At 41.1% G+C, this 15846-nt stretch overlaps 1 protein-coding gene and 1 long non-coding RNA gene across 3 annotated transcripts in view; one reads left to right on the top strand and one right to left on the bottom strand.

Annotated features, from left to right (window-relative positions):
* LOC122815862 overlaps positions 1-9084 on the top strand; it is a 78099-nt gene extending 69015 nt beyond the window's left edge. Inside the window, exons 2-3 of the long non-coding RNA XR_006367004.1 lie at positions 8410-8572; positions 8652-9084. This is a non-coding gene — a long non-coding RNA (uncharacterized LOC122815862). The remainder of the gene's footprint in view (positions 1-8409; positions 8573-8651) is intronic.
* The window catches only part of IFRD1 (interferon related developmental regulator 1), a 579560-nt gene continuing 571411 nt past the window's right edge, over positions 7698-15846 (bottom strand). For both annotated transcript variants that reach the window (XM_044088679.1, XM_044088680.1), the window contains one exon: positions 7698-8139. In XM_044088679.1, coding sequence (XP_043944614.1) covers positions 8050-8139 — 90 coding nt within the window. In that variant the 3' untranslated portion in view covers positions 7698-8049. The remainder of the gene's footprint in view (positions 8140-15846) is intronic.

Raw genomic sequence — 15846 nt, 5'->3', positions numbered from 1 at the left:
ATAGTGCCTGATGCCTAGAATAAAGCCATTAATTTATGAATATAAGTACACAAAGGCAATATCAATAGATGAAATAATTATCAGCTAAGACCAGCAGGTATTCAGCAGATCCTCACCAAGCATTTGATAAGCTCTATTTTTCACATATACAGAGATATCTTGTGGGGGATTTAGAACTATTTTTCTGTACTCACAGTGCTTGGTTCTCCTGTCTGGCTCTTGACTATGGTACTTTCTGTTCTGAGTCTGTGTATCCTGTGTCTGCATGGGTTTTCACTAGAATTTCCAGTTTCGCACCAAATTCAAATGACATGTGATCCAAGTTATACAGAGTATGAATGTCATATGAGTATGTATGTATGTATGTGTGTGTGCGCTCTTCCTGTTTTGATGTCTTCTCCAGGACTGCTGTTCTGCCCAATGCCCATTGCTTTCTGGGTCAGGCTCAGGCTTTCTCAAGACTTTGAATGGGATCACTGAATAGTGTCAGATGGGTTTCAGAAAAATGAATAAATGACCAGTTGATGGACTTTCCATACTATACATATTGAATAGTGATCAGTGAAGGAACTAGACACTGCTACAGGGGGTAATAAGCTATGATGATGAAAAGTATGGATCAAATCAAGGGGGTTACCCTCTCAGATTTTTATTCACAGCTGTGATTCAAATTAATAGTTTGAAAGTCATCTGTAAACTTCCCTGTTGAACTCTGTGGAACTTTTTGTTTCTTCATCTTCTAAATGTTGAGCTCCTTAGAGCCAAAGTGATGGTCAGTTCAGAAATTTATGCATTTGGAAAATACAAAGCAAATGTCTAGCTTTGTTGCTGTACCTGACCTTAAGGGACTGGGCCAGATTCTACAAGGCTTAGTCTCAGTGTAAGTGACTCACACTGGTGAACAGTCCATCTACAAAGCATGCTTACACTGGAGCAAATAGGGTCCGTTTCTAAATCTTGAAAGCTCATAATCGTGAAATTCAAAATACTGAAGCCAAAATCCTGAAAGTTCAAAATACTGAATTTCATAATATTGAAAAAAACTACAGGATACTAACACTTGCTAAACTCCAGCAGAAGTACATACAGAAACAAATGACAAAGCATATTAGTTTACTCCAATTATTACCAGGGGGCAAGCCCCCATGCACCCCCCACACCCCCTGCTACTTAATTATATCAACTCCGAGATCGGAGTTTACTACACTAAGATGAGTTATGCTGTATTGCAAATTAAAAGGGAACATGACTAAGGTTACAACAGGCAGTCAAGAAGCACTTAATGGTATGTTTGCCATTTTCTTCTGTGGAGTGCAATCTCGGAGTTGATATATTTAAGCAGCAGGGGGTGTGGAGGGTGCAGCCCCCAGATGGGGGGGGGGTGCAGGGGCGCTTGCCCCCCCTTCTTATAGTTGGAGAAGAGTAATATGTTTTGTTATGTCATTGTGTTGGAATATTGTAAGTGTTGGTGTACTCTGTTTTTTCAATATTATGAAATTCAGTATTTTGAGTTTTCAGTATTTTGAACTTTCAGGATTTTCACTTCAATATTTTGAATTTCAAAATTATGAGCTTTCACGACTTAGAAGCTGACCCAGCAAAGGACAGCAAGTGTTTCACAATCTGGACCATACCAAATACTCCTCTTCATTCACAGGTCAGATCGATGGTTTGCAAGCAGAGGATTTATGATAAGAAGCAGCAAAGAAAACGTCTCCCCACAGTGATGTGCTAACACCTCCTATTTAAATGTGACCTAGCCATTTACAGAAATTTTTTTTTCTAATTTACTGGTGACCTGGGTTTCTTTTACCACCAGTAAACCTGATTTTGTAGGACAGCCATGATTAAATGTTGCTATCTTGTTCCTAATTTACTTTACATTTAAGGAATAGCTTTTAGTCCCTGGCACCAGCACATAATTTGCTAGGAAATTCTAAAGTAAAACTTGGAGGAGCATCACATGATCCAGGTATCAGCTGAATCATCCAGATGCAGAAAAGAGGCAACTGATCTGTACCTACAAAATAATGCGTAGTTTATGCTTTCTACCAAGTAATGACATCTTTGCATTGTGGATAAAATTATATGTTGAAAAGCAGCAAGTTTTTATATAAGGGCAAGATGCTAAGATATTACAGGAAATACATACGTTTTTGTTTATTAATAGGTAATACCTAGCACAATCACCCATTTCAGCAATAGCCAAGAAACAGACTCAAACAGCATCAAACTAGAACCTGATTAAATTAGGGAGCATGTAATTGTTTCAAATGATACTGAAGGGTGTATATTCAGCTAAATGGAAGAGAAAGTTCTAGGTAATAAATTGCTTCTGTATCAAACCAAGGAAGAGCTTGTCATATGAAAACAACCTGTGCTACTTTTGAATAGCACAGTTTGATTAGCTGTGGAATTCATCACAGTTGTGTGACTGTGAAGTTTATATAGACAAGTTAAGGTGGATGTGAAGCCCCGCATGGGGGATAAAAATGGCAATTTACAAGGTGTGAAGTACCATTGCTGGATGTATTGGTCTGAGTTTCTGTGCCAGAGGTAGGCAGTATCTGAAATGAAGTGCGGGATTTCTACAATGGGTGGGTTCATGGGAAAATTGGGAAAGAGTCTGCAGCTGTGCTGCTTCTGAGGAGTCATTATGTTGTACAAGTCTACTACTTTTTACAGATAAAAACATAACTGTAAAGGCAAGACTTTTTAGCTTGCTGTTACAGGTTGTCTGACTACTGTAGTGGTAAAACTGAGTGACGATTTAGCAGGAAGTGAAAAGCCTTCCTATTTGTCAATGTTGTAGTTAGAAAACAAATTACTTAAGCAGCTGTTTTCACCATCAAAATTTGCAAGTACTTTGAATATGCTTACTCATTAGGGAAGTGTATGAAATGTAGCAGACCTTCTTTGTGCAATTTACAAAGTATAACTGTTTTTGGCAACTGTGCCTTAAAATGAAAGCATTCTCTACTAGTAATTTGTTCTGGTTAGGTAGTTTTGGGATTTTATTTAGTCTGCATAAATTTTTATTTATCCTTTGCTGACCAGATTAGTTTATTCTCTACTAGTAATTTGTTCTGGTTAGGTATTCTGGGGATTTTATTTAGTCTGCATGAATTTTTTTTAATTATCCTTTACGGACTGTGTTGGTCCCACTTGGCTACTATCACCTTTCAGGGGAGACCCAAGGTGGTACTGATAACAAGGGAAATTTGGCCAGGGAATCAGGGATATTCCCTTGCCTTTTTCGAAGGCTGCTGTGGGATCTTTTACATCCACCTGAGCTACCAACATATTAAGCAGATGGAGCCTCTGTTTAACATTTCATCTGAAGGGTAACACAGTCAGGAGTGCAGCACCCAATTTATGCTGCATTGCAGTGTCAGCACTCAATCTACCTGGTGTGGGAATAGAACACATAGCCTTCTGCACCAACAATGAGTGTGCTACCTGATGCACCAGTTAAGGCAGGCTTTTATCAGTTTTGTTTTCATTCGCCAAGTTTTAAATGCTTGCGGATTTTTGGTTATTTAGTTTGATGTCAGTTTACTTTGATAATGTGTACTGAAATGTGTCAAAAATCTAGGGAATGAAATTCCAGTCTGCAAGATTAGATAGATCTATTAGCTACTCACTGCCTGGACTCTCAAGATCTAAGCCATAGTGCCAGACAAGATGCTAGCGGTAATCAACATCATTTATGTCAGACAGATGATTATGTCTAAAACTGTGGAAGCATGTATCAATCCCAGTAAATCATACAATATTCAGAACAAGAAAGATGGCAAGAGTTATTCTGAATAACAGGCCAATAGGTTCATATACAAGTACTAGGGATGTGGTCTAGGAGACCATTCAGAAGCTTAGCCTGATTAGCCTGATTTCTCCAAAGCACCAAGTCATTTGCTCAGAGTCATATAGTAAGTTAATAAAAGCTGAGGGGAATCAAACACTGAACTAGAAAGTGACTTCTTAACAGCTCTTAGCCTTAAATCCTTTGCCTCACTGTCTATTACCAAGTGGATTTGGAAATAGCTAAATTAAGCACTTCAGGCTGGCTACTGTTAAGATTGTGACTTCTGCTTTGAGGCTATGCAGGTGGTGGCTGGAGATGGAATGATGGTCACTGGATCTGACTGCAAAAGCTTTTGTTTCCAAGGGATAATTCTATTAACCTTTTCTTCTCATCTGTGGGATGCTTGTAGTTTCCATTTTTCAGAGGCAGACTCTCAATCTGGTATTCCCAATTCAAACTTTGGTCACTCCCTCAAAGGGCTTATCTTTTTTGAAGCCTGCACAATAAACCTGCCTGCAGTTATCATAGCTTTTTAGTGGTGATCCTTAGTATTTGGTAATTATCACCTGCCACCGAGGAAAGTGGTGAAACATGACCTATTTCTCACATTAAACAATCTACTCAAAACTGTCAAAAAACAAATTATTCTAAGATATTTTACCTTCAAAAGTTCACTACCTACTGCTACATCATCTACTCTAAAACTCAACTTATCAACAGTAATCACATGAATGTAAAATGTTTCCTACCAATCTTACCTCTCCTTCCTCAGCCTCCCAAAACATTGTTACAATCTTCCATGCATACCACCCAAATAACAAAATGGAAGTCGTCTACATATAGTAGGCATTTACTCAGTCCTGAATATCAGACACTGAAATCTGTAATCTTTCTAAATGAATACTCATTATAAACAGACATACCATTACACTACTATTATACCTTGCATACTGTATTTGAAACTTTTTTTTTACTTTATTTACTGCTCTGGTACCACACTAAAACATTTTATGCTTTACTGTTCTGCTGTGTGATCTGTATTCCATTAATACAGTATTGTACGTTTCATGACTTTATACTTTTCAGTGTCTGAAAAAGGTCCACGTGGATCAGTACTGTAGTCCTGTTAAATACAATTACATTAATAAACAGACAGCTACATAGATACAGACAGACAGATATAGACAAATAATACATAGAAAAATTAATTCCCAGGCATTGAACTGCTTGTTGAAGAGACCTGAGCAATTCCTAAGTGTGAAGAGGCTTGGAACAAGCAGTTTTCCAGAATGGGGTACCTATGAACCCCTTTGTTCTGAGATGCAGGAAGCATTTACTAAAGGCTCTGGGTTCACTAAGCAGACCAACATGGCAAAACAGTAAACTGGCAGCGTTCTTAGCAACAATGACAATAAGAATGTGCATGTAATTGTTCTTTACACCAAGGATATCATTACCTTATACTGTCTGAATATGAAAAGTCGAGACCCTACAAGATTCGTACTTTTAGCCTTTTTATTCTTGAGAACATTTCATATCTAGACAGCTCCAGAACAGGTCTCCAACAGCCATCTTTTTTTAAGCACCAGAAATGGTTTTAAGTAAAAACTGGTTTCTTGTCCCTTGCTGTGGAATCTTTTTTACTGTGCAAGAAAGCAGAAGATGGTAGGCTGACATGGATAGAAGGTAGCAGGAAAAGTTCCAAGAGTGAATGAAACATTTCAAATTCTGTTTTGTAACACTATCAAGTCTCTCTCTCTCTATCGATCAGTCTGAGATGAAGTCAAACCACTTTTCTCTGAAATAGATTAGTCTCCAGCCCAGGATGCAACGAGAAGTGAAGGTAATGAATTGGGGGGGGGGGACTATCAGTACTGATCATTCTTCTCTCTTCTGGGGGTGAACCCATTTCCATTTCCCCAGCTTTTGCCACATCTAAATGTTTTCTTCTTGACATTCCTGCGTTACCTGAATTGCTTTGCCCTTGGCCACCTGTGACACAAAGAACACCTGCATAGCTGGATAATGCTTGCTGTACATAAGTGCCTTTTGACATCTTCTGGTGCAGATCTGATTCTCAGCTAGGCATACCTTCATAGTAAAGAGCCTGTGGTTGCCTCTTTAGTGCACACTTCAGTGGCAGCATAACCACACTTAAAGGTATGCTTCCCTCACTATCAAAGATGTCCATGTCAACTTGCACAGTTCCTCTCAAGGTTTCACCTGCTAGTTCATTGGTCATTTCCAAAGTTACAGGATGTTACCCTGACAACGTATAATATGTACTGGTAGTTTATAACTGCAATTCTCAGAGTGGATGAGGTACAGATTTTCCTGAGGTAGTTGTCCAGCACCCAGCTTCTGTATCACTGAGGAGCGTACAGAGCTCTGCCGCTAATTCTGAGCACCTTACTGCACCCATTGGCACAACAGTTTGGTCTGCTACTGGGTTCTTGTGTAAATATTTTCTTTTTCCTGAAACCTGCAAAACCTGTCCAGAGGACAGAGTTTGGTCCAAGAATGGTGTTCTCAAATACATCCCTTAAATGTCTGATTAGAAGGAACAACTGTGGGCCTCAACTTTTCCATTCCTAAAAGCTATGGGGGATCTTCTAGGAGGATAGTTTTTTTGACATCATTTAAAATCCTTTGCCATTACGTTGAGCACTTCCCAAATAAAGTACCTTTTGGAGAAAGTCATCCTCCAATGTTTCAGAAATAAAACTTCTTTTTTTCTTGGCTGGAGGGGCTACACATTAAGTAGATGGCTTGGCTGCTGGTGGGGTGAAGTGGGTTAACATTCTGCCAAGCTACTACGTACTTAGTCCTCAGCAAATCGTTGTCAAGACAGACGGAGGCCATGACAAGCATCCATATGGAAAATGTCCACTGTGCAAATGTTTGTCCTTCAACAAGTAGTGAGGAAAATCCTTAAAACCGTTACTGTCCCTCTCTGCTATGAGGTGAAATGGTCAGAGCTCTTTTAGAGATTTATTCAATTAGAATGTCAGAAAATTCTGGAAAGATAACCACCCTTGTGGTTATAGATGTTGGCACATGATTGACATCTGGGGACTGGCATCCATCTGTGGCACAGAAATGTTTGTGTCTACTGCTTTGCTGATTAGGAAAGCAGAAATCCTAGTGGATGCCTAGAAAGGAGTGAAGACATGCACAGAAGAAGTCTGAGGCACTAGGCTCAGGAACAAAGCTTTAGCTGTTCCTCTCTGGGGCTGATGTCTTTAGGCCTACAAAGGACTTATGGGGTCAGTTACACCTCATGCTCTCTGTCTGTGGATTTCTTAATGACTATTCCTACTATTTTTCTCCCCATGATAATGCTTAAGATTTCAGAAAATGTTCAACTTATCTCACTAATGAATGCTCTTTGGTTGCTGAAGGAGCAGGAGTCTCTTGGCCCACTGCTTGCAGTTTCTTAGGCTAGAGGAAAATCTGGATGTTTCAGGCACACAGAACAAATTTTTTTTCGGCTAAATGCTTTTCAGTAGTTGCAGGAGGGATATCGGACATCTGTAAATGGGATGAAAGGAAAGACTTCTGCCTCTTATTAGTTCACATGCATAAGGAATCACATTGTAGCAGTAATCCTTGTGACAAATCTACGCCATACCTCTCAACTTCTTTGTCCAAGTATTCTAGGCAAAGCCTCACAAAGCACAGATAATTTTAATTACTCTGAATCACTTAAAAAAGTTTATAAAGTAACAGGTTCTGCATCAACATGCATTTTCTGAACAAGTGATTAATGTCTGGCATTACCGAATAGCAGCAATCCTCAGTGATCTATGAAAATTCAAAAATTTAACAAAAGATAGGAGAAAAATATGAAGCAAACTTAGGGATGTTCTGTAAATCCAAACAAAAACAGGTATTTTGTGACATAGATAGTTTAATGTTTTGCTGCTGCTACTTTTACACTTTAAATAGTAGAATTTTCCCAACAAAAGTAAGCACCATGATCTAACACAATTTGACATTTTTTTCTAATGTCACACTATGTGGTTTACATATATAGTTCAATAAAGTTATTTTATATTTTACATTAAATCTATTTACAATAAAAAGCAAAATGCCTTGTAATATAGAATATTCTCTCAAAATAAATACAAGTTTATCCATCCCACTCCAGTCCAAGGGCATCTTTTTATCATTTTAAAACAGAAAATGCTTAAAATTTAATGTGACGACAATTTTGGAAATGCTGGACCTTTCTGTGCATGCTTTTAAAACATTTCTCCAACATCAGCCCGCTTGTCTCGTAGCTTACTTCTTGCTTTTGTTCTTGCCTTGAATGCTGCAGAATTATACAAATGCTGCAAAGAAAATAGGAGGGGTTAACTTAGATTTAAACCATTGCAAAGCAAGACACGTTTTACTTTTTTAAGCATATGACCATAAACAATGATATGCACTTTCTATGCATTATGTTGTACACTGCTTTAATCTATGCCTATGTTTTGGTCGAACTTATAAAGCTCACACAAAAAAAGCATACTAGAGGATTTTCCTGCAGAAAGGGTGATGTACATTTTATTCACAGGTGTACAATAAAGTCAATCACTTTAATATGTTTTGTTTCATAGTACAAGAGTAACGTACCTGTATGCTACTGGCTTTGTGCTGCTGCTTAAGAAAAGATGACAAACTGGATTCTGGCAACTAGAAAGCTTTCTCACACATCTCTTACAGTTGTCTCCACTTACACTGCGCTACAGGCTATGCTGACATGACAGCTCAAGTTGTCAGGTACACATCTAGTTGTCAAAGGCATGTATGCTACAGTAATGACTTTCTGCAACACTCATTCATTCATTTTCTGTTTTAGGACAATAGAACTTAATGGGCAAGCTATTATGGACAGATTACCAGCCCACTGCCAGATATAACATGTGGCATGCACACCTATGGGCAATTTGAAGGACTGCCAGTTCAACTATGGGACACCTTGGCAGTGTGGCAACAGACTACTGGATTTGAAAGAAACTCACAGAGACACAGGAATGAAGTTCAGACTGCACACAGAAGGCACCGAAAGTATGGGGAGCCACCTGCTCTGAGACACCAATGTGTATTTTTTTTGCATTTCTAAGAATGCCTTGATCATTCATTTACTTTCATGGAATTTCTCATGCCTTTTCCATACAATCTGCATAGGCTGCTGTTCAATTCATTCACCTTACATACTTTTTATCTTAAGTAAGCTTGTAAAATACTAATTCCACATGCTTATTAAAATGAATGTTTACTCAACAGATATTAAACCGTGAGACCAGAAATTACCTGAGCTGCTTGTTTTGCACAGAAACTGTTTACATCCAGAAACTTCAGTGGGGTGCTTAACACAAATATAAGAAACAGAAAACCTTGATAAAAGTCTGCTTATGTAGCTACTTTTCCCCCCTAGTTTGCACTTTCTGCCTCTCCATTTAGGTTTTACTGTAAAGTTACAGTTTATGGCAAGACTGTACACGCTGCTCAGCCCAGGCTATGCACTAACATGTAGCAAAATGATATCTGAATGGGCAGAAGGAAGCAAGAAAAGAACTAGAAACATCAGCGGCTAGTCTACTGGAAAATGCATGTTGTCCTTTCTCTTACACATGCTCCAGCCATTGCTCCCCTCCATAAATTTACCTTCTCCTCATAATATGTCATTACCTGCTTGTCAGAGAACAGGTTACCTGTTAACTACCAGGTGCTGTTCAGTGTTTTTCTTTGTTACCACCCCTTCAGGGAAGAACTGTGGTCTCCGTATCCTAATATTACTGTTCCCCCCAAAATGTTTCCTATTGCCTTCTGCCGTTTTAATGCACTGAATAAAATGATGAAAAAATTAAGTCCTCAGTTACCTGGTCTGCAAGATTGTGTTCTCTCCATGGATTCACATTACAAATCTAGGACCAATGTGACTAGCCTTTCACAACAGCAAGGCCATTCACATCCTAAGAACTAAAAGAGGCCATCAATGAAAATAATCACACCTGGCCAGTTAATAGATACAGTCCTAACATTTTCAATGTTAACAATCAGACAAAATGAGAGGGTTGTTTTCAGAGTTGCAACTTTAGGCTATTCTGCCCTCACATATTATACATATAGAAAGATGGAGAAAAACAGGACAACTCCAAGCAGATACATGGCAATCCAAGTAAAGATAAAGCATTCCAGATGTGCAAAGGAAACATCACAGCTGGTTCAGTGTTAAGACCACTGCCTCACAGCTCCAGGGTACAGGGTTCAAAGTCTGACTTATAGCCATTGCTTATATGGAGTTTGCAAAGAATCCCATGCATACATGGGTTTTCTCAGGAGTACTTCAGCCTCCTCCCACTTCCCTAAAAACTGCTTCTCTAAATTGCCCCTATGCACTAAAATGTTCTGTATTTACCCCTGCTGTTGTGGCTGAAAATGGTTTGAAGAACTGTTGATTTGCCCAGTTAACAAATGAATAAATAAATACAGAACAAATAAACCACTGATTTTGGGGCTACAAAGAAAACAAAAAAGTACAGTTGTGTACACTTACCATAAATGTAGATGCTCGAGTGTATTCACTGTTGCAGTCATCACATTTGGGTTATCCCTGCCAGGGTAACCTTTGGCTGGCCTGAATAGCAGAGAGTTAGTATTTCTGCATTGGTTGCTGTCGCTTGAGGACTGACGTCAGGTCATCAGTAGTATAAAGTAGGGCAGCTGACGCCATTACATCAGTTTTTCTTGCCCTAACCTGTCAGGAGCCCCCAAGTAGGAGTCCAGGTTCTGGTGAAAGAAACCCCACCAGTGGAAAAAAATACCAATATGTCCCTTGTAAGGCAAGGAGAACAAGTTAGAATGGTAATAAAAGGAGAAAGAGAAGAAAGGGGGACGGAGGGAGGGAAACCAGGACTGCAACAGTGAATATACTTGAACATCTATATTTACGGTAAGTGTACACAACTGTACTATGTTCTTCATGTTTCACTGCTGCAGTCATCATATTTGGGTTGATTCCCAAAGCTGAGGAAAAGGGTGGAGGCAGTCAATGAAACAAGGGGCTGGCTAGGATGTCTTGCAAGACTGCAGAGGCAAAACTTGTCCTGGGTTTGGAGAAGAGAGGCAGGTGGTAATGCTTGGTAAAAGTGTGAACAGAAGACCAGGTAGCAGCCTCCAGGATGTCCTTGGTGGGGACTCCTCTGAGGAAAGCTGCAGAGGTCGAGGCTGCTCTGGTGGAGTGTGTCCTGACCCCCTTGGGGGAAGGCATTCCATGGTGTTTGTAGCAGAAATGGATGCAGTGTGCTATCCATTTGGAAATGGTTTGTTTGGAGACGGCTTTGCCTTCTGCCCCTGTAGCAAAGCTAACCAGCAATTGATCAGACTTTCTGAAGTATTAATCCTGTCTAGATAGAATCTGATCTGTCTGTGCACATCTAGAGAGTAAAGAATCCTTGCCCCCTTGTTCCGGGGATTAGTAAAAAAGGTGAGCAAATGAATGGTTTGGTTGACAGCCACATGGCCACCTCCTTGGGCGTGAAGAATGGGTTAGTTCTGAGGGATACCCTGTCGGCATGGAAGATGATGAAGGGCTCCACAGCCATGAATGCTTGCAGCTCAGAGACTCTTCTGGCTGAAGTGATGGCCAGAAGGAATGCTGTCTTCCAGGAGAGAAATTTTAGCTCTGCAGAAGAAGCTGGTTCGAAGGGGCAGGTGAGCTTTTCCAAAACAAAGTTAAGGTCCCAAGCTGGTGTTGGTGCCCTTCTTGGTGGCCTCAAGTTGCTAGCCCCTCTTAGGAACTGTTGCTAGCCCCTCTTAGTAGTAGCCCTAGTGGAATGAGGCCTAATCCCAGCTGGAACCTCTTTGCCATGATGGGAATAACAAAATGCAATGCAAAAGCCAATCCACCTAGAAATAGTTTGTTTTGACACAGGCTTGCCCTGTGAACTCAAAACAAAAGAAACAAGTAACTGCTGAGACTGCCTAAAATCTTTAGTCCTGCTCAAATAATAACGCAATTGCCTGTGTACATCTAAAGTGTGCAAAATCTTTTCGCCTTTATTTGGAGGATCTGCAAAAAACGTAGGCAAACGAATAGTGTGGTTTACAGGCACACTAGAAACCACCTTAGGCATAAAGGAAGGATTAGTGCGTAATGATACCCTGTCCTTATGGAAAATCAAAAGGGCTCTACTGCCATAAGGGCCTGCAACTCAGACACCCTTCTTGCAGAAGTAATAGCCAACAGAAAAGCAGTCTTCCATGACAAATATTTCAATTCAGCAGTAGCTGCAGGCTCAAAAGGTTGTAGAGCAAGTTTTTCCAACACAAAATTGAGATCCCAAGCAGGAGTAGGAGCTCTCGTGGGGTCTTATATTCTTTGCCCTCTAAGAAACTGCTTGAACAAAGGATGCGAAAACAAAGGTGGGTCACAATCATAGTGAGCTGAAATTGCTGCAGCATGAATCTTTATGGAAGAGAAGGACAAACCTTTGTCCAATAATTCAGTAAGATATTGAAGAGCCACACTCAAATTAGGCTCTGAAATCTCCAAATTCTTTGCTGTACTCCAAAATAAAAATCTCTTCCATTTTTCTGCGTACACTCTCCTAGTACTAGGCCTTCTAGCTTCCATAATTACATTTAAAACTTGTTGAGGAAGCTGAGACCTACCATGCTTCAACACAGAATATGCCAAGCTGTGAGATGAAGAGATTGAAGCTTGACATTGAGCAGATGACCGTCCTTCTGAGATAACAAATGAGGAATCAGAGGTAAAGGCCATGGAGGCTTCTTTACAAGACTCCTTAGAAGTGGGTACCAGTGTTGTCGAGGCCAATCTGGAGCTATCAAAATCATCCTTGGCCTGTCCTGTCTGACCTTTAGTAATACCTTTGGAAGAAGAGGTAGAGGTGGAAAGGCATAGACATGAAGGTTTTTCCAACTGAAAGACAGAGCATCCACTTTCCAAGCTGTGTGATGAAACCCTTTGTGCAATACTTTGGCAGCTGGTGGTTTAGTGGAGAAGCGAACAGATCTATGTCTGGAGTTCCCCATGACACTGTCAATTTCTGAAATACATGAAGATCCAGTTTCCACTCGTGGGGATCCATGATTTGTCTGCTTAATACATCTGCTAGGAGTTCTGTGCTCCTGGCAGAAACCTTGCCTGAAGAGTCAGTTGCAGGCTTAACGCAGTCTCCCATAAAATCATTGCTTGCCTGCATAGAGGATAAGAATGTGTTCCCCTTGCTTGTTGATGTACCACATGACAGTTGTGTTGTCTGTCAGAATCAACACCTGCCCTGGAAGAAGTAACTCCTTGAACGCCATCAATGCAAACTGGACTGCTAACATCTCCTTCATGTTGATATGTAGATGCTGTAGTCTGGCAGGCCACTTGTCTTGTATCCACTTTCCATTTAGATGAGCTCCCCAAGCAGTGTCCGAGGCATCTGTCGTTAAAATCTGACTCGCCTCTGGCCGGGTCACAGAGAGTCCCTTGTTTAGGTGACATTCCTGAGCCCACCACAAGAATTCCTTTTGAAGGCAAGGTATTATTTGAATGACAGTGTCCAAATCTTGGCAGTGCTGTGTCCATACATTTTGAGATACCATTGCAGCTTCCTCATATGCAGTTTGGCATTGGGAAGCACTAGAATACAAGATGCCATGAACCCTAATGCTTGAAGGACTGTCCTTGCAGTCAGCACGGACTGATGAGATAGTTGATGGAAGTAAAGTGACAGACTCTTTTGTTTGTCCGGGGTTAAAAAGGCCATCTGGGCTGCTGTATTCAGTCTCACACCCAGAAAGCACATGTCTTGAGAGGGTACTAGACTGGACTTTATTTCGTTCACAGAATACCCTAGGCATCTTAGCACTGCTATGACATATTCCAGATGCTGTAGAAGGTGTTCCTTTTCTTGAGCCAGAATCAGGCAGTCGTCCAAGTAAGGATAAATTTGAATGCCTTGAAGCCTGAAGTAAGCTATCACTGGAGCCAGAACCTTTGTGAATACTCTGGGCGCAGTAGATAAGCCAAAGGGCAATGCAGAGAACTGATAATGAAAATCTCCAGTTCGAAACCGCAGATACTTTCTGCAACTTAGCCTTATGGGCACATGAAGGTAAGCTTCCTTGAGATCCAAAGTTACCATCCAGTGATCCTTGCCCAGCAGAGGTAACAGTTGCTGTAACGTCAACATCTTGAACTTGGGAATGTCCAGATAAGTGTTGAGGATAGATAAATCCAAAATTGGTCTCCACGTGTTCCCCTTCTTTGGTACTAGGAACAGGCGAGAATAAAATCGAAGCCCCTTTCTGATACAGGGACTGGCTGAATAGCCCCTATCTGGAGTAACTGAGAAACTTGCTTGAGAGCCTCTTTTCTTTGTGGAGGAGGAACATCTGGCATGCCTTTGAAAGGGGCATTGTGTGGAAATAAAATCTGTACCCGTGATGAATGATATCCAGCACCCATCTGTCTTGAGTGATTAAATCCCAATTTTCTTTGAAAAGAGACAATCTTCCTCCCAAAGGAGCTGCCAGACGAGAGTCCACTGGCAGCTGAAAAGGCAGGTCATTGGGTCTGCTTACGAAAGGACTGACCCCTGCCCTCACCAGAAGTCTGAGCAGGTGAACTGTCTGATCTAGGCCTAAAGAACCTTGAGCCCTGCCCCTACCACGCCTAGATCTACCCCTAGACTGGGAACCATAAGCAGGATATGTCCACCCCTAGCAGGCCAATTTCTACTAAACTTGGAGGTTGCACCTGCAAAAATCTTTAACAGTCTGCATAGACTTAGCTTTGTCCTCCATTTTCTTTAAAACTGCTTCCACAGGCGGTCCAAACAACACATCAGACTGTAAAGGAGCATCCAAAATCCTGGTCTTAACATGCTCAGCTAAATTCTGATCCTTCAACCATGCATGTCTGCGAAGAACAGAACTAGTAGCAGCCACCCTCGAGGAGGCCTGAACAGCATCAAAACCACACTGCAAAGAATGCTTACCCACTTGTTCAGACACATGAACCAAATCCAGCAATTCTTTACACTCAATACCTTCCGCCAAAGCATCCACCTTAGATTTCAATTGTGAAAGGAGATAATTCTGATATTTCAGCATATGAAATTGACAATTCAACGCCCTCATGGCTAGAGTGGAAGAAGTATATACTTTCTTACCCCACCTATCCAAAGCCCTTGCCTCTTTATCAGAGGGACAGGATTTTTAACAACAGAAGCTTTAACACCTTTAGGCCCCTGAGAAACAGTTTCTGGGTCCGCCCTGGGACTCTTAAACAAATACTTATGAGCTTCGGGCACCCTATAATACCTATCAGGCTTAACAGGAGCAGGAGGCAAGGAATCAGGGTTCAGAGAAGCCTCTGCAAAAACATCCTCCACCACATTCAACACAGGAGGAATAGCTAAGGGCCTATGCTGAGGCAAAACAAGAATTCCCTAAGCCTTTTCTGGAGTCAGAGTAATCTTGGCCTTCCCATTTAAAGTGCTCCCTCATGGAGTGAAGAGTCTCTGAAAATGAAAAATCCTCAGGAGGAGAAGCTGAAGGAGTGGAATCATCCACATCAGAATCAGAATAAGCAGGAAACTCTTGCAAGTCTTCCACAGAAGACTCTGAAGCCTGTGAACACTGTTCAAAACTATCAAACTCCTGTTCCACCCTAGGCCTCTTATCAGGTGGGGGCATAGAACCTCTAATCAGAGTAATCAAATCTTCAGCCATTTTAAGCATATGTTTCTTAGGCACAGAGCCGAAATGCTAGGAGAAGCCCCTACAGAAGCTGAACTTGGCCTTCCTCTAAAAGAAGCTCTGGAAACAGAAGGAGAGGCCCTAACTACCTTGGGAAGAGAGGGAAGAACAGTTACCTGAGAAGCCCCTCAGCCTGGCCTACTTCCTGAGAGGGCACATCCTGTAACAGTAAAGTATCTGCCTGAGACTCCATGGAGACTCCTGGCAAAACCTCTGGCTCCCCTGAGCCTTCTAAAGGACCGACGTCCGGGACTGCGGTTCCTCACCCTAGA

This window comes from Protopterus annectens, chromosome 11.part0 (genome assembly GCF_019279795.1).
Source record: "Protopterus annectens isolate FY-2018-M chromosome 11.part0, PAN1.0, whole genome shotgun sequence".
Taxonomy (NCBI): Eukaryota; Metazoa; Chordata; order Ceratodontiformes; family Protopteridae; genus Protopterus; species Protopterus annectens.
This window is presented reverse-complemented; position numbering and strand designations above follow the sequence as displayed.